Here is a 25,414-nt window from a genome sequence, read left to right as displayed (position 1 = left end):
ACAGACAGACAGACAGATAGATAGATAGATATGAAAGGCACTATATAACAGACAGATAGATAGATAGTTATGAAAGGCACTATATAATAGACAGACAGACAGACAGACAGACAGATAGATAGATATGAAAGGCACTATATAACAGACAGATAGATAGTTATGAAAGGCACTATATAATAGACAGACAGACAGACAGACAGACAGACAGACAGACAGACAGATAGATAGATAGATATGAAAGGCACTATATAACAGACAGACAGACAAATAGATAGATAGATAGATAGATAGATAGATAGATAGATAGATAGATATGAAAGGCACTATATAACAGACAGATAGATAGATAGTTATGAAAGGCACTATATAATAGACAGACAGATAGATAGATAGATAGATAGATAGATAGATAGATAGATAGATAGATAGATAGATAGATAGATAGATAGATAGATAGATAGATAGAATGGCTTCAGAAAAAAGAAAATCTGTCATTTGGAGTTGCCCAGTCACAGCCCAAACCTTAACTCAATGCAGATGCTGTGGAATGAGCTCATGAGAGCCATTTGCACCAGATATCCTAAGAATATGGTGGAGCTGAAGCAGTTCTGTAATGAAGAATGATCCAAAAATACTCCTGAACGTTCAGCAGGTCTGATCTGTAGCAATTGGAAGCACTTATTAGAGGTTATTGCTGCCAATGGAAGTTTGACTAGTTATTTAATCAAAGAGGTCAGACTGTTAATGTTTCATGGTTGTGTTCTATAAGGACATGAAAGATTAAAACTGCGTGTGTGTCATTAGCAAAAGCATATTGTGTTTGTTTATATGTGTGACTTAGATGAAGATCAGATCCCAGTTTTTGACCAATTAATACCATACCATACCATTTTTATTTGTTAAGCGCTTAAAAACACAGCATTACAACTGACCGAAGCACTGTACAGTTAAAACAAGCAAGACTAAAAGCAAAATATTAAAAACAAACATTAAGAGAGAATTTAAAACAGAGACACTAAAAAACAGGTCAGGGGGACCGAATAAAACAGAGAAATAGCAAAAAGCAAGTGGAAATAAGACAGGTTAAGAATTAAAAGCCAATGTGAAGAAGTGCGTTTTTAGGTGTGATTTGAATGTGGCGACTGAAGTGGCTTGCCTAACCACTAAAGGTAAGGAGTTCCAGAGCCTAGGTGCAAAGACGGAAAAAGCCCTTTCACCACGAACTTTAAAACGTGCCTTGGGAACGGTTAGGAGCAGCTGATCTGCGGATCTAAGAACACGAGGGGGATTGTGACGATGGAGCAAGACACTCAAATAGGCAGGGGCTAGACCATTTAGTGCCTTATAGGTTAAGAGGAGTATCTTAAAATCAATTCTGAAGCTAACCGGCAGCCAGTGTAGGGTTTTTAAAATCGGTGTAATGTGTTGGCTTCTGCTGCTTCCAGTTAATAGAGAAATAGAGAGAATAGAGAAACCTGGTAATTCTAAAGGATTTGCCTACTTTTTCTTGCCATGGTAAGGAAGTGAGTTCGATATACAAAATCCATTGCCTTTTTTGTGATTTCACCTGGATCCTTCAGTCTTTTTCCACCCTTTTCTGCCCCCGAGTCTCCATTGTTACATCCTCTTTATGTCAACTTATCCCTTACCCAGAAGCAGCACTTGCACTATGCACTACCCTGAGGCAAAGGACAAATTGCTTTCTCACATGACACAAAATTCTTTTTTCATAAGAAAACAGATGAAGGGAAAACCCCAAACCTTTCAAATGTAATAAGGCAAATCATTCCAGATGAATGATGGCAGTTGCCATTTGCGTGATCTGCTTGATAGAAGAATATACTCACGGGTGAGCTGCTGTCAATGGCCACAGGCTGGGGGCTACTGGGAGCTTCTCTTATACTGTCACCACCGCTACTGTGACTCTAGAAGAAAAACAAGAAAGTGAGTTAACCAAGTATGTGGTCACTAGACGGAATGAAACTGAGCAAATCGTTGCCACAGCGGCCACCGAAGTGCCACACTATGTAGAGATGACTCTTATTTAAAAACTTTCAACATGTGTAACAACTTATTTTGGAACTTTTCCATTGTATTGTCATATTTTAGGGTATCCATCAAAAATATAGATTTTGTTTCTCATTAATATGTGTATGTATTTGTGTTTTGTGCAATATGTTATTATTCAGCAGTATTATATGTAATGTGGTGATGGTGCCATACATTGTATGTATGTGCTGTTATTTTATTACTTTGTTGTATGCATGGATGTAATGCAAAGAGAAATTTCTAGCAGTGGCCAACAAGAACATTCAAGAAACAGCTCAGATGATTTGCTAGATCTTGGAGTTCTGCTGAATTCACTTAATTCTTATTAACACCCCTCTCAAGAGACATGTTACATAATTCACTCGGATTTTCAAAAAGCCTTTGATACGGTCCCACACCTAAAATTCATTCTGACTAGAAGCTGCAGGCATCAGAGCTAACCTACAAAACTGGATCTCAAGTTGGTTAACTGCAGGAGGCAAAGTGTACAGATACAGTAAGAGGTGAAGGCTCCCTATGCTGTGAGGTCATCAGTGGAGTCCCTCGGGGCTCTGTTCTTGGACTGCTAACTTTTTCTGATTAAAATTAATGGTGTAGATTCCAGTGTAGTGGATGAATATCAAACTGATATAACTGATCGAGGAGGCAACAGAAACAATTCAAGAAGGATTGGACAAGTTTGTGAACTGGGTAAACACTTGCAGGAAAATGTAGTTCAGCGTAGAAAAAGCAAAGTGCTCCATATGAGCTAAAGAAATGTCAATTATAAATACAAGATCAGAGACACTGTCTTACAAAAAGCAACCTCTGCAAAAGATTTAGGAGTTTATGTTGTTTGAAGAGTAGGAGGTGCCAATTCGTCCCAAGCCTTCAAACACACCAACACAAGTCCTGGGTTCAAATGATAATTTATTTTAGTGAATACCTTTAGTAATAACTTCTGTTTATATCTTACAGTAGCACCCAAATACAATTCTCTTCTCTCCTTCTCTTTCTTCTTCTCCCTCCACTCCTCCATTTGAGCTTAATCCCTCTCCTCCTGACTCTGACTCCCTGAGGTAAGGCATCAGACCTCTTTTATGCCTGACCCAGGAGTAATTCTGCTGTTTCAGCGTTGCCTGTGGGAAACACTTCTGTGTCAGGTGAAAGTTCATTTAAGTAAGGCCAATCTGTCGCTGCAGCTTCCCCTAGCAGTACCCAGAAAGGTTGTCTCATGGGACATGCAGTCTTCCCAGTCTGCATGGCAGATATCCATGCAGGCACTGTAGACCAGGAAGACTGATACCTAGCGTACTGGGGGAGTAAACAGTCCATGCAGGTGGTCTTTCCCTAGTCCCTCCATTGTACTGGCCTCCTGACTTGGTACGGAATCTTGAGCCATCCCACAGGCAACCAGACTCCAGCCCATGCTTGGTGTCCATGACAGTTGACACAATGTTCTCATTATCTATTTAATGTGCAGAAGCATTTTAAAAGCAAAAAAAGTTACAATTTATCATAAAAACTGGAAACCTGGAGAGATGTTGTGCTTGTGGCAGCGCTACTTAAATGTCCTACATCTTCCAGCAGCCCTGGCAGTACAATGCTATTGGAGAGGTTCATAGGGCACACGGACTGCTGGGAAGAAGATGGATGCAAGCAGTGCCTTTAAAAAGGAACCTGAAAGACACCGTGGGGATCGTCTGTTTTTTCATACACCTCTTACACTTAACTGGATTACGACTTGTCCCTTGGATTACAGTTTCCATCTGGATGTACAGTATGTGGTGTCCTGTGCTTGCTTGTCTCTGTGAGTTCATCTTACGTACATCTTCATCTGGGGAGTGCACCCACTCACCTCACACCACATCAGGAACTGGTAGGACAAAACTTCACATTCCTTTTGGAGAGCTGTTCACAAGGTATTTCTTTCACTCATCCATCATCAACTGCCCCTGGCATACTGGTCTGTTTTGGACATTGTTGTTAGTGTTTTTAGTATTTGCTGTGCTGTGTTGTAACTTTTTGTCACCGTCAGGAATCTGGGGAGGGAGTGCCTTTGCATACGTAGGTTTGCTTGTATTATGTGCTCTTTTTCCATTCTTTGATTAATATGTTCATTATTATTTATCAGTGCCTCTGTGTGTGAGTGTGTGCATGCTGGGTCAAGGCTGGGTGTGTTTCTGGGTCCCCACAAATAAAATAAACAAATCACTGATTTCGACTAGATTACATAATGCACTAGTGAGGCCACATCTGGAGGTTTGTGTGCAGATCTAGTTACTATGCTACAAACAAGACATAGCAGCACTTGAAGATGTGCAGAGGAGAGCAGCCAAGAGTGTCCCAGGACATTAAGACACAACCTGTTCTGTAGCCAGCAACCATACCACCTTCACTTCAGAAGCGGTCATCCACCTGAAGCTAAGCGTGTTCATGCCCGACCAGTGCTTGGATGGGAGACCAACCAGGAAAAGCTTAGGTTGCAGCTGGAACAAATGTTGATGAGACCAGAAGGGGGTGCCTACCCTGTGGTCTGAATTTGGATCCCAATGTCCCAGTGCAGTGACAGGGACACAGTGCTGTAAACATGGCACCGTTCTTCAGATGAGACGTAAAACTGAGGTCCTGACTGTCTGTGGTCATAAAAGATCCCTGGGCATCCTTCAGAAACAGTATGGTGTATCCCGTAATCCTTGCTAAATTACCCACCATGTCCTAGTCTTTCTAGCCTCCTAATCATTCCCTGTCTCTAACTGTCTATTTCTCTCTCATCACTTCATCGCCTAATAGCTAATGTGTGGTGAGCGTACTGGTGCAAAATGGCTACCCTTGCATCATCCAGATGGATGCTACACATTAGTATTGGCTGAAGTGGCTCTCCTCTGTCTAAGCACATTGAGTAGTGAGAAAAGTGCTATGTAAAGAATCATTATTATTATAGGCTTAGGGAATTAAACTGGTTTAGCCTCAAGCAAAAGAGAGATCTTGGGGGACTAATCCAGATCTTCAAAATTCATCAAAAGCATCGATCAGGCCAAATTCTTTCTACTAAATAGTAAATCAGACTCAAAAGGACAGCAGAGGAAATTAATGAGTGCATTTAAGAATGAAGCCAGGAAGCACTGAAGAGCTGTAGGAAACTGGAACAAACTGTCGAGACATGCAGTTGAAGCAGAAACCTTGATAACCTTTAAGAAGTGCCAGGATGAGATATTCAGACAGGTTAGCTGTTTGTTAAACAAACGAGCTTCATGAACTAAATGGTATCCTCATGTTTGTCAAATTTCATACGTTCTTATGCTTTTATATAGACTTGCTCAAACCAAGGATATTGTAGTTTTGCCTTTTCATATTCGTTTTTATTTCTATATTTTTTCTGACCTTACTTGGAAATTCAGTTTAGTTTTAGTTTTCCTTCATCGTGAATTTTAAGTTTAAATTTTGCTTTTATTTCACAAATACATTTCAATTTTATTTTTATATCTATTAGTTTCAGTTTTAGTGTCGGTAATTAGTTTTGTATTGTTTAATTTTGTATCACAATCAGACAGAACTGTATACGTAACGGATTTGGATATAATATGACTTTAATATTAGTGGAAGCTTACCACACTACGTAGTTTACTATCTGGTTTTGTTTTTGTCAGATAAAAACAAGCATAATCAAAACTGGACACTGAATATAAACAATTGTATACAATTTTATAACTTTTAAAATATTTTATATGTCATTTGTGTTGAACAAATGTGCGCTGACTGTTGGCGCTTTTTATCTTGTCCTTTTATTCCCCACAATGGGCCAATTTGTAATGAAATTCAGGTGAATTTTAAGGTTTGAGGGTGTTTTACGCTAAATGTCTAAAGTGGCAGGTGAATTATTGTCAACAAAATGCAGGCACCTGAGAAATGAATGGAAACGTTACTCACTCGCGATTTTCCTGTCCATATGGTAAAGGCTCTCTGACCAGCACATTCCAATTTCAGGCGTTTGCATTACATCTTTATATACAACAAGCGCAAAGAAAGGTGGCACAGTACATCACTTTCTATTTTACACATTTTACGCTCCCGTGTTCACCCGCCCTCCGTCACCGCAAATGCTGTGGAAACAGCTGCTCTCCGTCACCAGCCTCCGATCACTGGATGAATATTTGTGGGCAAGTCGTGGTGGATTACTTTCTGTCTTAGAGTTAAAAGTTACAAGGGTTAAATAATGGCAAGAATATTCATTCAAAAACGAAAACTAAAAATATTTTTAGTAAATTATTATTTTATTTCAGTTAGTCTTTCCAGCTACTTTAATAGTTTTGTTTACTTTTAGTTTTTCATTTTGGTTTAGTTAATTATTTTATTTCAGTTTACGAAAAAAAAAGTTTAATAATAGTTTCAGTTTTGATTTTAATTTTCATTAACTATAATAACCTTGGCTCAAACCAATTCATACAAGTTAATCCAGGTAAAACTGTACACCCATTTTCCTTAGACATTTCCTAACGTTTGAATTTGGGAGAGTATGCAGTAAGATTACGTAAGGTATGGTCACCTGGCAATAGAGAAAGAGAAAATAAAAAAACTCCATCTGGCATATTTTGAAGAGGGTGTCTGTGGTCTTTTAGAGCAGCTTGAGTCAAAGTCTAGTTGGGGGCACAGTCTGTCTGCTGCCCAGTCCTCAGCAGTTGCATTGCCCATTGTACTGCAAATCTGACTAAATCAACCTGCGGTTATCAAGAAAGCCCCCATTTTATTAGACCCCAAGTTTTAGCATTTTATTCCAGTTCCATTAATAAAACGTAATTCACATACAGTGAGAGAAGAGAGAGAGAAAGAGATGACAAATCACACATTTTACAACTGGGATTGAATACTTTGTGAATACAGTACATGTCTGACATATTCCATACAAGAAAATGGCCAGTGCTAAATGAACTCTTGCACTGTTAAGATAGACCGTCAAAATATTTTTCCATATGGACATTTTACGCACTCATATGACATTGTCATTTGATTTTTCAGTAAAGTGGAACTTGCATATTCTCTCTGTGGGTTTCCCCCCAGCAATTCATTTCCTCCTGCAGTCAGGATTCAAGCTGTTAACTGAAGTGAGAAATCTAAACAGGCCCAGTAGTTGTTGTCTTTTGAATTTGTTCGCTTATCTGCTCAGAACATTTTGACTTTGCTGTACCTTAAAGAACGTGAGCTTACCATCTTCTCTGATATCCAGTAGGTGTTGATACTCTCAGTGAGTAACTGAATCCATTAGTGCAGTGGTTCCCAAATTAATTATCATTATAAGAGTTCTTTCCCATTAATATTCACGTGTTTCTTTCACTAATGCAGTGGTTCGCAAACTCGGTCCTGGGGAGCTCCTGGGGCAGTAGGTTTCTGTTCCAACCAACTTCTGTTTTTAATTGGACTCCTAGCCTAATTAAGTGAGCAGTTATTTCCCAGTTTTTGTCTTTTAGGGTCAATAAACAAATTGCAAAAGTAAGTGGGTTAATGTAGTATTTTAATAGTGAGAACTCAAGCAAAATGACACCTTTTATTGGCTAACTAAAAAAGATTACAATATGCAAGCTTTCAAGGCAACTCAGACCCCTTCTTCAGGCAAGATGTAATCATAGTGTCATTTTATTTGACTTCTCACTACATTCATAATGGCTAACATGGTACAACACCCTAGTATTGCATTTGCGTGGATAATATATAATTATTTTTACCACGCTTCTTTCAACTTCACCTGTTTGTTGTCTGTTACAAATCTTGTAAAAGATATTTAACCCACGTCCTATTGTCCAGGGGCCTCATGTATAACACCGTGCGTAGAACTCACAGTATAACATGGCGTAAGCACAAAAGCGGGATTGTGCGTACGCACAGAAAAATCCAGATGCAGGAATCTGTGCGCACGCATACTTTCACGTTCTTCCACTACATAAATCCCGATCATTGTGAAAAGTAATGCACGTGCACGCGCCTTCTGTCCCGCCCCAACTCCTCCCAGAATTACGCCTCTTTGAATATGCAAATCAATATAAATAGCCTTCTGTGAAAAGACAATGGGAAAAGGACAGGGGAAAATATAAGAATTTCAGCGAATACCAAGTGGAGGCAAAGGAAAAACGTACTATTTGTTGGTTTATACAGTGGTATAATCAACAAAAGAAAGTTGATCGAGTTACAGAGTGTCGGAAAAACTCGAAAGATCAAATTCACAAAGTCGCACAGTGCCCGAAATAAAAAAGAAATCACATATAAAAGTCGCCGTGAAAAGGCAAATCGTAGCCCACCGTCTGAGTGTCATAAGAAAGCGTATTAGGGTACAAACAAAAAACATAGGCACACAGTGGGGAAAAAAGCACGAAATGTCAACTTTAATCTTGAAATTTCCACTTTAATCACGTAGTTTATTTTGCCATTAAAGTAGAACATCATAAACTTCATCTTAAAATCATTTATTTTACTAGCTTCTCAAGTAGCATGTTAAATGCTTTCTTCTGTGTTTGATCTTCTATGTGCTCTGTGTGTGTGAATCACTACGTGCTTCCGTTCTTTCTCTTTCTCCGACAGGACACAGAATGCATTACATTCGAGATATTACAGCTCTCTGAATAATTAAAATATTGAGATGTATACGTGATATCATTTTCATGATGATAGGAATCAAAGCATGTTATTAAACATGGGAACACGGTGGCGCAGTGATTGTTCATATCTCACGCAAGAGGTTTGCTGCACCATGTGCGACCTTCGATGAAATAATTTATTACAGAAGTACTGTCTCTTTCAAACATACTAACCTCCAATTCCTGTCCATACTTTTCTTTCTCCAATCGCCACACAATCAGCTCTGTAATAGACGTTAAGCCATTTGTAAGCTTAGAACGCCGATTCTTCAAAACTTTTAAGGAACATTGAAATATCTTCGTAGTACATGTTTAATTATTCTATTCGTCTATCCTTCCAGTGTCGCGTCAGCACCAGCAAGAATACAGCGCAAGGCAGGAGCTATCCTTGAACTAGCTATATGCTGCGGCACCGTGTCCTCACATGTTTAATTATTAACAATCCAGATTATTTAAATGAAGTTAAAGTTTTATCTGTATACTATAAGCAACATATTTTGCTGCATTTCATCTTAAAAATGATATTGTCATCATACGCGCTTTATAAAGTAGCGCAGGTTGTGCAATATTATAACTGTAGTGTAAGTTTACAGTGAGGTGATTGTACTTATAAGTACAAACAGTTCTACAAGGAGCACTTGATGGACTGATTGAGTGCGTTTATAGCTCTTGGGATGAAACTGTTTCTGAAACCCGAGGTCCGTACAGGAAAGGCTTTGACGCTTTTTGCCGTGGTTGAGGTAGTGTGTACTTGAAACTGTATACCGATAATTCTCTTTCCGATCATCTGCTGCTGTGATTCACACTCAGATATAGTGATAATAAATACTCCGAGTGGTGCAGTGAGAGTAATATGGAAAAAGATGATCCGCAGTGGCAACCCTTAATGGGAGCAGCTGAAAGAAGAAGAAGATGCAGTGAGCGTAACAACGCTAAAGCAGTTATGGTATTTGGAATACTATGGCTATTCCCTGGCCATTATATTGCAGCAGGTTAATTACAATCAGATGCATTACACTAATAAACAATATGCAGTTAATTTCAGTGTATTTATAAAGCCGCGTCAGGAATGTGGAGCTAAGAAAGAAAGGATGAGCACACAGGAACAGTAGTTTGACCATTCTGTGGACCATTATATTGTTACAGGTTAATTACAATCAGATGCATTAAATTTATGAACGATATGCGGTTAATTTCAGTGTATTTGATAAAGCCGCCGCCGTGGATGTGGATCTAAGAAAGAGTAACCACACAGGAACAGTAGCACTGCTTTGACGCTGGGTGCCGCCAGTCTGCAAAACCGAGCTGAGAAATTGCGTACGCCAAGGTATGAGTTACCGTGGAAATGTGCGTGGCTTTACGCCAAGTTTAGGTTTTATACATCTCGAATTTGAGCGTGGAAAGGTTCGTACGTAACATTTCTGTGCGTACGCACCGTTTATACATGAGGCCCCAGATGACTTGAAATTTTGCACACTTACTCACTTCCGATGACAATACATGAATCAATCATCAGTTTCATTAAGTGATCAATTAATCCATGTTAATTAAGAAATGAAATTTTCATATGAATAATAGTTAAAGATTTCACCAATAGATGGCGCTAGTAACAGATAGAAATATTAAAGGAAGTGTTAAAATATTGACTACAAAATTATACTGAAAACAAACCCAAGACTAAAAAGTTGAAAATATTATATATATAAAAAATACTTTTTAAAAACCATGCTTATATTAAGTTAAAAAGTGTACTAAAAAGTTAAAAATCTCTCGTACATCACTTGTAAAATAAAAGCATGGGCACTTTTCATTAATCAACATTCAAAAAACACTTCTTAAAATCTTAGCAAAAGTGCCCACACTTTTATTTTACGAGTGATGTATGAGAGACTTATTTTTTACTTTTTAGTACACTTTTAACTTAATATAAGCATGGTTTTTAAAAAGTATTTTTTTATATATATAATATTTTTGCTTTTCATTTATGTCAGTCATTATCCAACCCGCTATATCCTAACACAGGGTCACGAGGGTCCGCTAGAGCTAATCCCAGCCAACACAGGGCGTAAGTCAAGAACAAACACTGGGCAGGGCACACACACCCCCACACACACCAAGCACACACTAGGGACAATTTAGGATTGCCAATGACCCTAACCTGCATGTCTTTGGACTATGGGAGGAAACCCATGCAGACACGGGGAGAACATGCCAAATCCACGCAGGGAGGACCCGGGAAGCGAACGCAGGTCTCCTTACTGCGAGGCAGCAGCACTGCCCACACTCTAAAAAGAGAAAAAGGGCTCTTTTTGATTTAAGGTAATTTTAGTAGTTGTAATGAACTATAATAATATGTTTGTTCACCTAACGTAATTTTGTGCCTTACTTCAAATTGAAAAACCTTGCTGTCGCTTAATGTAACTCCAATTTAGTCTAAAGCAAAATATCAGTTTGGAGACCTTGCCGGCTCCGACCCCTGTGATGTCATGTCGGGGCTCGCACCAATGGCAGAAGACCTACATGAGCCCGACCCCTTTGACTTCACTTCCTGTCTCCCCCTTTAAAAGCCTCCACCTTTTCCCTATTCTCTCAGTTCTGTTTGGACTCGGTTTTGTGCAGATCAGTGTTGTATTATTTTGAAAAGCAACTTTGCAGCCAGGAAACCAAATTATACGGGTGGCTGCTCCAAACCTTTATATGACTCTATCTCAAGTTTGTGACTATATATATATATATACTAGCCATGTGCGCCCAACTACGTTGCGCGTGTTAAAGTTGTCTGTGAAGGGCTCCCTGTTTAAACGCGGCTGCCAGTCGTGAACTGGGCCCTTCGTCGCACAGCATTATGATTTTTTATAAGGGAAACAAAATTACAAAAGAAAACCCTTGGACATTGATTCAATAGGAACGGCCTACTCGGAATCACTGTCCGAACAGTAATTATGTGGTGGTGTAGGAGCATTTCTGATTCTCTCCATTCACAGTCCGTCTCGTTTTCACGACGCTGTCGTTTCCTCTCACGATCTCTTCTCAACCTTTCTCCAATCTCGCAGATTGCTTTGTGGCAATCCAAAGAGTAAGGCAATATACACGGAGCAATGGATATAAAAGGGGGACACATAGGTATCCAGGCTCTTTAAAGCATAAATAGGGATCACTTCACGGACATGTGAGCAAGCCAGGGTACAACTGTGAGACGCGCAGCACTCGCTGGCTGCAACGTAACAATAATAATTTCTGGAACGTGCTGTTACGTTGTCATTCATTTTACCCACTGTCTTTCTTTCATTCATATGTTACATAGGCACGCACCTTTTATCTTTGGCAATCTCATTCTCTAACCAGGCCTCAGGAGCTAACCAGCGTAACACTGTCCACCACCCCTTTCGTTATTCCGACACATTGTTGACATCCATGAGTAACAACAACGTACTAAACTGGAAGGTGGTCTACGCATGCGTGGAATTCGCAGACAAACAAAGATCAAGATCCAAATGAAGATTATATATAAAGATTAGTTAATTTAAAGCACAACAATTTGTTTAATTTGAATGTCTGTGTTTTGAGGTGTGACTGGAGTACTACAGTCTTCAGTAGTATAAGCCTGGAGGAGATTCTTAATGCGACAAACAAAGATCAAGATCCAAATGAAGATTATATATAGAGATATATATATAATGTTATATAATGTTCAAAATATAAGGTGTGTTTAATATATGTATATATAATTATTTCAAATAGATAGTTTATGTATAATTTATAAACATTTTTTGTGAAAAGCTTATAAAATATATTGTGTATTTAATATGTATATATATATGTATTTTTTGTGAAATGTTTGTTCTGAATATTTACAGAAAAAACATGTTCAAGGAATGACCAAAAAATTGATTTTTGTGTTGCAAATATTCAGTAATAAATCTAAAAGAGCTCTGCTATAGCTGGTTCAGTAACATTCACCACCATTAGATCAGTTTAAAAAACATGTTTCATGTTTGAAGGCACTGTACAAAATGTAACACTAATTTTAAAATAAATTTGCTTCCATTGTTTAAAGCAAAACATTGTTGTGGTTTGTTGTATTAAAAACAATTTCACCAAAACAAACAGTGAATTCAACACCATATAAAGAACATATTTAGTTGAGTCCAATTAAGAATTTAAGTTGGCATTACAGTGAATACAATAATGGACAAAATTTTAATTTGAGTTCATCCATCCATTATCCAATCCACTATATCCTAACTACAGGCTCACGGGGGTCTGCTGGAGCCAATCCCAGCCAACACAGGGCGCAAGGCAGGAAACAAACCCCAGGCAGGGTGCCAGCCCACCGCAGTGCGCACGCACACACACACACACACACCAAGCACAGACAAGGGCCAATTTATGATCACCACAGTTAATTTGAGTTGTTAAAGAAATTTGGTTTGAGCTAAATACATTTTTTTGCTTTTATTCAAGTTTTTGAAAAGGTTAAAACAAACTCAAATGAATTAAGTTTACTCAAATACTTTTTCAAATTTGAAAGAAATCGATTAAATTGCTTGTTACCTTGTGAAGTAATTTATTTAGGTTGATCCAACAAAACATTTTTTACAGTGTACTGCGCCACCGTGCCGCCCTTTTCATTTATATTCATTCTGATTTCCCATTATTGCCCAGTTAGGGGGTCTGACACTGAAGCAGTTGCAGCTTTTCATTGTTTAGTGTCTGCGTTGCTTCTTTTTAATCATCACTATTAGGATACAATGAAGGCAGAAGACTACACAGAATAAGGGAAAAACAATAGGAAAACAACAAAAAAGAGTTAAGCATTTAAAGCTAGAGCAAACAACAGTAATATTTCTAAGTGTCTTATAAAGTAAGAATCATACTGCTGTGCTTTTCTGAATGCAAAATAAGAGAAGAAGAAACAAAAAAGACCAGCCAACTAAATAAGATCAATTATTATCACTTATCGTGAATCTGGTTGGAACAAAAACTTGCTGCTACAGGGGGTCCCCAGGACCAAGTTTGCGAACCACTGCATTAGTGAAAGGAACATGAGAATGTTAATGGGAAAGAACTCCTTTATTAATAATTAATAATTCTTTACTTTTATATCGCACTTTTTTCTCTACTCAAAGCACTCTCCACACAGTGAGGACCCAGGAAGCAAACCCTCAATCTCCATACTGCAAAGCAGCAGCGCTACCACTATGCCACCTGCATCCTAGACATGAGTGAGAGCAACGCAGCGACGTAACAGATGCGGTTTAGTGATGGTGTGTGTATAAGCCTTTCTTGTGATCAACTGGATTCTGATCGAGGCTTGGGCCCATTACATCAAGGACAGGCAGCAGGTCCTCACTAACCACTCCTGAAAGAAGAGTGTTTAGAAACAGGGGGGCAAATGGAAATTGAAGCTGTTAGTCAAGAACAACAGTGCATAAATGACATATGTGGCGTGGCATCAAACCAAAGGAAGAACATACCGGTAATACTGAATCCGCCAGGGCTGGGGTTGTTTGGGATGGTGTTACCATCTCTTCCTCCTTGTTGATGATGATGATACCACTTTCAAGCTGTTACAAAAAAACAGAAAGGTATGTTAAATCACACTGAAGTTCAAATACCAAATGATCAACACTAAGAATAAGAATTTGAATAAGCCTGATTTATCAATGCAAGACCGTCAGCAGCAGCAAACGTCAAGTTTCATTCCTTTTTTTAGACCAGTTATTAGTATAGAATTAAAACCTCAATCTAAAAGACAGCCCGTTAAAAAGCCACATTAGAAGCTTGAACAGAAATAGAGGTTTGGAGCACGCACTGATACAGTGCATTGCTGCACCCACCACACCACACCTTGAGATACCAGATTAGGACCCAAGTGCAGCCATGCAATGGGTGACACCTCAGCACCACACCAGTTCAGATGGAGTGGGACAGCGTGAGGTTTGTTATGTTGGCTGGAGCCCCCAAGTTTTTCCCTGCAGGTTGGAGGACCTACATGCAGGGATGGATGCAGATTAACGTCCTACCCAGGACAGAGCAATTAATTGCAGGTTAAGGGCCCAACAGAGCAGAGTCCCTTTTGGCATTTTACAGGATTCCAACAGGCAACCTTCCGATTGCCAGTGCAGATCCCTACCTCAGAGCCACCACTCCGGCCACAGACAAAAAGTTTGGTTCATAAGCTGTCACTCTCTGCCCTTGCGCAGCAATGTACTGAGCGGTTCAAGCTGTTACGTGCTAATGAGGACCACAAGAGCCGTGCTGAAGAATGTGAAAGGTTCAGGTTGCAGCTGCAAAAAGCAGTTTAGAAAGTTAACCTTTTCCTTGTTGTTGTATTGAAATTTATTCTAGTGTTTTGCAGTGTTTCTTCAAGTAAATAATTTCCTTGGATGGCCAAACACGTTTGCTCAGTACTGTACATAAATAAAATAAATAAACAAAAATATAGAATTTTATAAAGTGAGCATTGGTGCCAATCATATTTACTAGTTTCCTAATGAAAATCTATAATGTAAAATATATTGTTGTTGTTCAATGTTAGCTATACATTTAAGATCTATCCACAGTTGCATTTTATTTCCATCTGTATCAATCGTATACCACATATCTATATAGTCCCCGGGTTAAGAACACCCGACGTAAGGATAATTTATGCTAACAAACAGACCGCCATTAAATCTATTGTATTAAAAATCTGAAAAAGGCACATTTATATTCGGCGTTTATACACCCTGCACTGTTTATAGTTCAAGCGTTCAGTGTGACACACCGCACGGTTGCAGAATCCCCCGGAAGTTTTTCCTTTGCCTTTACACATCCATCTTGCAGACACAGTCATGCGCAGACTCAAGGCTTCACTTGAGCGTATGTTAAATTAGCCAAGCGTACAGGTCATTGCGTTGGGAGGATCTAAGGTTCTGGTGTGGGTCACCGGTTCACGTGCCGTATCTGCCGATACGGGGTAGCAGAAACCGATGAAAAATGTCTTAGTGTCTGCACACAGAGTGTTTCTCAACTGCTGAGTCGTGCTGCTGGTGGTCCTTGGTTTGCGAGGGGGGTCACTTGGAAGCCCTCCATAATATGAATCCCCATTTCTATCTTAGTTTATTGCACCAAGGGAGACCCCCGATCACAACTTGTTTCACCATATTTTGCAATTGCTGCTAGTAGGTTGCCATTGAATTTAAAAAAGCCAAACGGTTGCAGGACCATAAAGCTTGAGAAACACTGATATAAGCACAGAAAAGATTTTGGTGCCCCCATATACTGTATATCTAATTCAAAATATAAGCAATAATACATTGTAAAATAAAATGTTATTTTTTGAAATGAAAGAAAACTTACAGTAATGTGGGAGCTCCTTTCTGTGGAACCTGGTTCAGCTGCACCATTTGTAGTTTGATACCACATGGTCTACAGTACATGGAAAATGTCTGTGGTGCCCCCTTTCCCTTGATGCCATAAGCATACGTTTATTTTACTTAATGGTTAATCCAGCCCTGGCGTGGACTCGACACAGAAATATAAATCGGCGTTTAATGCTGGCATCAATTATTCATCAAAAAATTTGTCTCAAATATCGAAATCCTTTATTTCCGTTGTTCATCACTTTCACAAAATTTCTCACCAGTCCAGGTTTTTTATGAAGAGGAAGCAAAAATATCTTTTTTGGATTGACAAGTGGTTTATGTGCCACACTTTTCTACCCTGGAACCAAATTACTTACAGAGCTGCCAATTCTTTTTAATTGAAGTAGATTCTTTAGCATGGCTGTTCCATTCACAAATAAACCAACAGGACTTGGATTATCCGAGCTGCATTTCTAGAAGAACTGCCACTACTTTTTGGTCTCTGCAGATGATCCAGTTTTAACTATCGTAGCGTATGTGCTGTAATATGAGAGGAAAGCACAAAAATAGGCAATTGCAATAAAATACGTGCAAGGAAAAATCAGGAGTGTGCTCCCCTCGACTTTCTCGTATACTGAGATAGAGGAAAAGGTAATGAGAACCACTTCCAGTTGCACAATATTTCTGAAATAACACATCTCTTTGTGTCTCATCATAACTAATTGATAATATCGATACACGATCATTTATCTCTATTTATAATTAAACTTTAAATTAAAATGATATTTTCACACTTAGGGAGGTCGAAAACATGATTACATATGCATAACCTCGATTACGTGCAAAGTAAAAAGAGTTATAGTCACCTAACATAGAACAAGTGTTTGCATTATATAATGTTTGTTGCAATAAATTGCTATAGATAAAACTGCATTTAGCTGCATTTAATTTTATGATAATGATGTCGGAAATAAAAAAAAAATATGTAAAATTAAATGTATTACCAGGAACATGATGGGGACGTAGCAACTTATTGTTCCCATGACGTCTTTATATTTACATGGCATGTTCAATGTTTACACGTTATTGTTAAACTGATGATGTATAAATTAAAATAAAATTAATAACAGTTACTGAAAGATATGCGTTACATTGAATATAGTTTTTAATATCATGTACACATTTATATTTCCATGAATCAAATAATTTGGATGGTTGTTTAAATAAAATAATACTTCCAATTGAGTAATTTTTCTCAAATTTGCTTTGCTTTTTATCATTATTAACATCTATACAAAATTTGAATCATCTGTCCATATTTATAACCATAGTTTACTTGAAAATTCATGAAAGTATTCAGTTAAGTTACCACTTCCGATTGCCCAAAAGTTGTTAGGATTCCTTATTTCTGATTTAAAACAGGTGTACAAAATCTCACTGACCAGGTTAGGGTTAGTGTTTGCGTTATACAAACAAAATTTCAAAAATGGTATTTTCGGATTCAGGAAGGTCAAGATTCATCAAAATCTCGAAGTCGAATATTTTCACGATTCCTATACTTTCTCTATAAATGGTATTTTCGGACTCATGAAAGGTCTAAAACGCCAAGATTCATCAAAATCTCGATGTATACGAGAAAGTAAAAAGGCGATTGTTTGTATTTACCAACCACAGATAGTGGACCTCACAATCATATCCATAAGTTATGAGGTATAGCCCACACCTCTGATAAGACAATACGCTACTTTATCTTTGTCACGTAAATAAGTGCACAGAGAGTCAGAGAGAAACAAACGAGACTTAACAAAGACGGGGCAACGAAATAAACAAACCTAATGTGTGGGATTATGATGGAGCTTCTTCACCAAATATAATCTAACTCCATGGTTCTTAACTTGGGATATATCCACCTGTGGGGGTGTGAGACCCATTTTCCTGGTGATGAAAGGCAATGTTCTGGAGATGTTTAAAAAATATCTTTTTAAATACCAATAGAAATGTAATTATAGACTTCAATTCAATTACTGACTGATTAATTAATATAAATTATATTTCAATGATGTCAAAACTTGGTGGGGTGACATGCTATGCCTTCTCTGGGAGATTAATATGAATTCACCCACCTGACTGTGCATCAGATGATTTTAGTCTGACAGAACTCCCCAGGGGTGTACATCAACCCAGAGTTCAAGCACTTTGCTGACTTCTCTAGTTTTCTATTTTCTTCTCTTTTCTAGCTTTTTTTCTTTTAATACTCAGTGCCGGTCGTTCAGTTAGTTTTCTGCTTTAAAGTGTCCTGTTCCATCTAAGGTAAACATCTACAGTATGTTAGTATTCTTTAAGATGAGTGATGGCACATTTGTGTACTGCAGAGATGAGTTGCATTTAGAACTTGATGAAAATAAACCGAATTCCTTCATGAGGTACGAGAACACGTAAAGAAGTTATTTTGCTGGAGCTCATGGCCCCCTGGGAAGATCAGATTGAAGAAGCACACAAAACAACGTGGGCCAAGTATGAAGGGTTGATGGCAGAATGCAGAAGCACTGGAGGCCAGGTGTCAGTCTATGGAAGTAGGCTGTCAGAGACTTTGCAGGCCAGTCTCTTTATTGAACCCAGAAACTCCTTGGCATATCTGGACTAAACAACAGAAGGGAAATCAATAATGAGATGAGCTGCTGAAATGGCTTCTAGGTGGTTTTGGTTCAGAAGGGCTGCATCATGATGTAGCACACTACTTGGACACAAGTTGGGTTGCCCAGATGAGGGTGAGCCTGATGATCAAAGACAAGAAACACCTCAAGACCACTGATGATGTGTCCAAGTTGAACTGCACTACAACATAAATGAAACCAGGGAGTGACATCTATGGAAAAGTTTAAGAACCACAAGGTTAGCTGATGCTAAAAAAAACTCCCACCAAGGGTTACAGAGGGCCATTTGAAGATAGGAAGTCACAAGTTCAAGGTTTCTAGTGGACTCCTCACTATTTGCAAACCAGACAGTGTACAGAAGCCACTAAGAAGTCTAACAGAATGTTATATAGCAGGATGCGTGGAATAACTCAAGAGAGCTTATGCTTAAATTATACAACTCACTGGCCACTTTATTAGGTACACCTTGCTGGTACCAGGTTGAACACACTTTTGCCTTCAGAACTGACGTAATTCCTCATGGCATTGATTTAACAAGGTGCTGGAAACATTCCTCAGGGATTTTGGTCCATATGGGCATGACAGCATCACGCAGTTGCTGCAAACTTGTCGGCTGCACATTCATGATGTGAATCTCCCATTCCAGCACATCCCAAAGGTGTTCTATTGGGTTGAGATCTGGTGACTGTGTAGGCCATTTGAGTCCAGTGAACTCATTGTCATGTTCAAGAAACCAGTTTGAGATGATCTGAGTTTTGTGACATGGCATGTTATCCTGCTGGAAGTAACCATCAGAAGATGCATAGACTGCGGTTATAAAAGGATGGACATGGTCAGCAACAATACTCAGGTAGGCTGTGGCATTTGAATGATGCACGATTGGTACTAAGGGACACAAAGTGGGCTACAAAAATATCCCCCACACCATTACACCACCATCAACAGCCTGAACCATTGATACAAGGCAGGATGGATACCTGCTTTCATGTTGTTGATGCCAAATTCTGACTCTACCATCCAAATGTCGCAGCAGATATCGAGACTCATCAGAACAGGCAAAGTCTTTCCGATCTTCTGTTGTCCAACAATACTGAGGTAGGCTGTGGCATTTAAGTGATACTCAGTTGGTACAAAGGGACCCAAACTGTGCCAATATTCCCCACACCATTACACACCACCACCACCAGCCTGAACTGTTGATACAAGGCACGACTGATCCATGCTTTCACGTTGTTGACGCCAAATTATGACCCTAGCGTCTAAATGTCACAGCAGATATCAAGACTCATCAGAACAGGCAACATCTTTCCGATCTTCTGTTGTTCAGTTTTGGTGAGCCCGTGCGAGTTGTAGCCTCAGTTACTTGTTCTTAGCTGACAGGAGCGGCACCCAGGGTCGTCTCCTGCTGCTGTAGCCCATCTGCTTTGAGGTTCAGCGTGTTGTGTGTTTAGAGATGTTCTTCTGCAAACCTTGGTTGTAATGAGTGCTTATTTGAGATGCTGTTGCCTTTCTATCAGCTTGTACCAGTCTGGCCATTCTCCTCTGACCTCTGGCATTAGCAAGGCATTTTCATCCAGACGACTGCCACTCACTGGATATTTTCCCTTTTTTGACCATTCTATGTAAACCCTAGAGATGGTTGTGCATGAAAATCCCAGTAGATCAGCAGTTTCTGAAATACTCCGACCAGCCTGTCTGGCACCTACAACCATGCCATATTCAAATTCACTTAAATCACCTTTCTTTTTGATTCTGATGCTCAGTTGGATCTTCAGCAGGTTGTTTTGACATTGTATACATGTCGAAATGCATTGAACTGCTGGCTGATGAGATATTTGTGTTAACAAGCAGTTGAACAGGAGTACCTAAGTGGCCAGTGAGTGTGTAGCCTGATCAACTGAGATTATGCTAAAACTATATATCTCGCTATGAGGCCGCACTTGGGAGTGCTGTCTACAGCTTTGGTGTCCAGGCTACAGAGAAGACTTAGCAGAGCTACAGACAATCCAGAGGAGATTGACGAGACTGATTCCTGAACTAAAAGGTATGAGCTATGAGGAGTGATTTAAAGGAGTTGAAACTTTTCAGTTTAACCAAAGGGAAATTAAGAGGTGACATGGCTGACGTTTTTAAGATCATCAATGGAATTAGTGGATCTGGACTGTTAACTTTAAAATGAGTTCAACAAGAACACATGGACACAATCGAACACTTGCTAAAGGTAAATTTTGTGCACACATTGTAAAGTTTTCTTCACATAGAGAACCACCAACATATTGAATAAGTTACCAGATAGTGCAGCAGAGGGTTGGTCTTTATGCACCATCAAAAGACGACTTGATGTTTTTTGGGAGAAATTAGGTGAATAGGCTTTGTCACACACGTGCACATGGGAGGTCCGAATGAGAGTAATTCCACACCAGACCAGGGGGTGCCAGAGTGCACTAGCTCTCTTTCTCACTTCTCTGCAGATCAGTTATGGGAAATTTCTCCTGGCCCTGATGACATCACCTCCAATGCCACCCCTGCTAATGACGTCACTTCCTGTTCTGGACCCACTGATGATGTTACTTCCGGTTACGGCTTCAACAATATCACTTCCAGTTCCGGTCAGACAGATGACGCCACTTCCTCTGGTCACCTTTAAATCCGCCATCTTTGTGCCAACAAGGCAGTTCAGCTGTGGACTCAATCCTGTACAACTCTGTACTTAAAAATCTGTCCATTGCAGGAAGGAACAATAAATGGGTGGCTGCCCCAAACTTTGTTTTTGTGTGGCTTTGGTCATGCTTATGACAGCTTGTTGAGCTTTTTTTGGGCTTAGAATTGTTCTAATGTTGATAGGATCAATATCGCCACATGTTCGGAGTGCGCTGAAATTCTTACTCGCATCTGCTTAAAAATATACAACACATCACCACTCCCTGACACCGTGATTAGATGGTAGAACTACCTTACCCTAAAATGTGTTATGATATGCAGTTGCGACTACAGGATCACATTTCCTTCCTAACCTCTATGCTCAAAACAATCTCAATTATGATGTAACGATCCCACAGGTACAGCTAGAAAGTTACCTGCTCTGTTTTCTCCATCACAGAATCTTCTGCTGGTGGCACGATATCTTTGGCTTCTGTTATCTTCTGGACCGGGACGGTTGTTTCCTTCTTTGAGAGCTGAAACTGCAGAGACAGAAACAAGCTTAGGTTCCAAAGGAATGGGAGCAGACAGGCGGCAAACTGTCTTAAAGTGTCCATTTCTATATTTTGCCTGTGAATAAGACAAGGCACGGAGCAAACAGTCATATCATTTGACTGCAAAAGCCTTTGGATGATCAGCATGGGATGGAGCACAACTTCTAAACTGTTTAGTTAAGACATGACACCGTCTTCATGTCTCAACAGTAAAATGAAACATTAGTCACACACAAACACACAGAGCTGTATTAGGCAGACAGAGCAGGGATTCCCAAACTCGGTCCTGGGGATCCCCTGTGTGTGGCTGCGGGTTTTTTTTCCAACCAGTTTCTGTTTTTAATTGGACTCCTGGGCTAATTAATTGAACTGTTATTTCCCAAATTCTGTGTTTTGGGAACAATATAGAAATTAGAAAACTAAGTTTGGTAAAAAAAAAAAAAAAAATTAAAATGTATTAAGCAGTAATAATAATGTATTTTTTTTTAACAATAATTTCATTTTGATCTTCATTCTATTTTTCCGGGTGTTCTAATTGTTTAATCAATCCATTTTTTTTCTAATGAGTTGGTCTGACACTAAAGTAGTTACAGCCTTTGATTATTCAGTGTCGTTTTCCCAGGGGTCTGCTCATCTTGTTTTTAATTGTCATTATTAAGATACAACAAAGCGAGCAAACTGCACAGAGAAAGGATAAAATATAATGAAAACAACAAAAGTGAGTTAAGCATTTAAATCTATAGCAAAAACAGAAATATTTTTAAAACTCTCTAAATATAAAATCCAATGTCTGTCTGTCTGTCCACTTTTCACGAGAGAACTACTTAACGGCACGGTGGCGCAGTGGGTAGCGCTGCTGCCTCGCAGTTGGGAGATCTGGGAACCTGGGTTCGATTCCCGAGTCCTCCCTGCGTGGAGTTTGCATGTTCTCCCCGTGTCTGCGTGGGTTTCCTCCGGGCGCTCCGGTTTCCTCCCACATTCCAAAGACATGCAGGTTAGGTGGATTGGCAATTCTAAATTGGCCCTAGTGTGTGCTTGGTGTGTGGGTGTGTTTGTGTGTGTCCTGTGGTGGGTTGGCACCCTGCACGGGATTGTTTCCTGCCTTGTGCCCTGTGTTGGCTGGGATTGGCTCCAGCAGACCCCCGTGACCCTGTGTTCGGATTCAGCGGGTTGGAAAATGGATGGATGGAACTACTTAACGGATTTAGATTGTGTTTTTCCTATAATTTGCCTGAACATTCCGGTTGATTTTGCAACTTCTCTCATTGTGCTATGTATCACTGTTTGCTTGCGGTACCGATTTATTTATGCGAATCCAAAAGACACGCAGCAGGCTGAGGGGAGGGGACCCTCCTCACTCACACACCAGCCTTGGGGCTCAACCTTGACTCCGCTTAGTTAGCGAATGAGAGAACTACTTAACGGATTTAGATCTTTTGTTTTTCTATAATTTGCTTGAAAATTCCGGTTGATTTTGTGACTTCTCTCATTCTGCTAAGAATCATAGTTTGCTTGCAGGAGCGATATATTTGCACAAATCCGAGACATGGGCTACGGGCCGAGGGGGGGGGGAAGAGTGACGTCAGGAGTAGGGAGCTGGGCTGGGCCCTCCTCACTATCCTGTTTCACTACTGTGCGGGCGGAGCTACGGGGGATGGCTAGTGTCTTATAAACATAAATAAGAGCGGCATTTGAGGGCGGCAAGTGGGACGACCGTCCCAGGCCCCACACCTAAGGGGGCCCTGATTTTGAGGGCTGCGTGTCCTGTTCAAGCAGATTTGTCGAGTTATATTCTCCAGTATATATATATATATATATGTATATACAGTATATACAGTATATACAGTATACAGGCAGTCCCCAGGTTACGTACGAGATAAGGACTGTTGGTTTGTACTTAAGTTGAAATTGTATGTAAGTCAGAACAGGTGCATTATTTTAATAAATGCTATTGTTGACCGACTGTAACCAAGTGCTCTGCCAATGAATGATGGAGTTTCACCTCTCTCTGACCTTTTCATTATTTCTACGTTATTTTCAATGATGATGGTTTTTCTCTTCTTTACTGTATCACCAGCACTTGCATCAGATTTGTGTTTTAGAGACATTCTTGAAGGGTGAAGACAAAAGGTTAAGATGAGCTCTTCTGCACAGCACTGTACACGCTACCACAGCAGGAAGGCACCCGTCAACACATCTGATGTACTGACAAGAGACAACGTCCTGCTATGTGCGTAACAGTACAAGCAGGCTTGCTATTGCGAATGACTGTGGCCGGCGAGGGGGGGTTCATCACCAATTCAATTCAAGAGGCAGCCATCCGAGGCACACTACAATGCTACCCCTGCCGCCCCATTCAGCCACAACTGGGTCACAGCTTGCAGCATTACTAGCTGTGTGTGCTGGGCAGGCAGTGAAATGCCCCCCTCCACTCCATCCAGCCTGCGTCCAGTCAGGAGTAGTAGCTGCGGCGGTGTAGTGGGCGGACAGCGAACCAACGTCCTGCACACGAGCGATAGCTGTGGCCCCGGTGACTATGGACCACGGGTCACCACTTGCTGTCGGGAGCCACCCGAAGGCCACAACACTGCGTGAGCAGCAAAATCACCCCCCTCCAGCCACCTCTTGCAGCATCCCCAGGCTGAAGATGACGGAGCGGCAGTTACTGAGGCGCATGCGTCGCAGGTTTGTCCTCGTTCGTAAGTCGTAAGTCGGATGTCCGTAACCTGGGGACTACCTGTATATACTGGTATATATATATATATATATATATAAAAGCCAAATACCACTGACTCACTCATCACGAAATCTCCCGAACCATGAGGACTTAGGAATTGAAATTTGGCCCATAGGTGCTCATTAAGAAACAGTTTTAAAAATGTCATGGTCCGAGCGCAAAATTTCTTATAGTTTTTTAGACCCGTTTGTATGTCTGTCCACTTATCACGAGAGAACTACTTAATAGATTTAGATCAGCTTTTTTTCTATAATTTGCTTGATTTTGTGACTTTCTCATCACGTTAAATACCATAGTTCGCTTGCGGTACCGATTTATTAGAGCAAATCCGAGACAGACTCGTCAGGCTGCGGGGAGGTGGGGGGCCCTCCTCACTCACGCGTCTGCCTCAGGACGTATCCTTAACTGGGCTTAGTTAGCGAACGACAGAACTACTTAACGGATTTAAATCTTTTTTTTTCTATAATTTGCTTGAACATTCTGGTTGATTCTCTCATTGCGTTAAGAATCATAGTTCGCTTGCAGGAGCAATATATTCGTGCTAATCCGAGACAGAGGCTGCGGGCTGAGGGGAGGGGGAGGAGTGACGTCAGGAGTAGGGAACTGGGCAGGGCCGTCCTCGCTGTCCTGTTTCACTAATACGCGGGTGAAGCCACGGGGGATGGCTAGTATATATATATATATATTTGAGATGCTTCTAAGAGGAGCCCTTTTAAAATCCCTCTTCAAGGTCAAATTCCGTACATGTACGTCTTTGAAAACTTTCCAACACCTTCATCGCCCGAAAAGGGTCACCAGTATAATCCCTTCCTAAAATATTTATAAC

At 40.1% G+C, this 25,414-nt stretch overlaps 1 protein-coding gene across 16 annotated transcripts in view; it reads right to left on the bottom strand.

Annotated features, from left to right (window-relative positions):
- LOC114659554 (band 4.1-like protein 1) overlaps positions 1-25,414 on the bottom strand; it is a 357,357-nt gene that overhangs the window by 17,619 nt on the left and 314,324 nt on the right. For 9 of the 16 annotated variants that reach the window (XM_051932518.1, XM_051932521.1, XM_051932520.1 and 6 more), the window contains 3 exons: positions 21,735-21,839; positions 14,132-14,224; positions 1,848-1,925 (listed from right to left, as the gene is read on the bottom strand). In XM_051932518.1, coding sequence (XP_051788478.1) covers positions 1,848-1,925; positions 14,132-14,224; positions 21,735-21,839 — 276 coding nt within the window. Of the gene's footprint in view, positions 1-1,847; positions 1,926-14,131; positions 14,225-15,028; positions 15,068-21,734; positions 21,840-25,414 lie in introns of those variants that run through there. The other 7 variants (XM_028812112.2, XM_051932522.1, XM_051932527.1 and 4 more) reach the window with 4 other exon arrangements.

The sequence above is a fragment of the Erpetoichthys calabaricus genome, chromosome 10 (assembly GCF_900747795.2).
Source record: "Erpetoichthys calabaricus chromosome 10, fErpCal1.3, whole genome shotgun sequence".
Lineage (NCBI taxonomy): Eukaryota > Metazoa > Chordata > Cladistia > Polypteriformes > Polypteridae > Erpetoichthys > Erpetoichthys calabaricus.
This window is presented reverse-complemented; position numbering and strand designations above follow the sequence as displayed.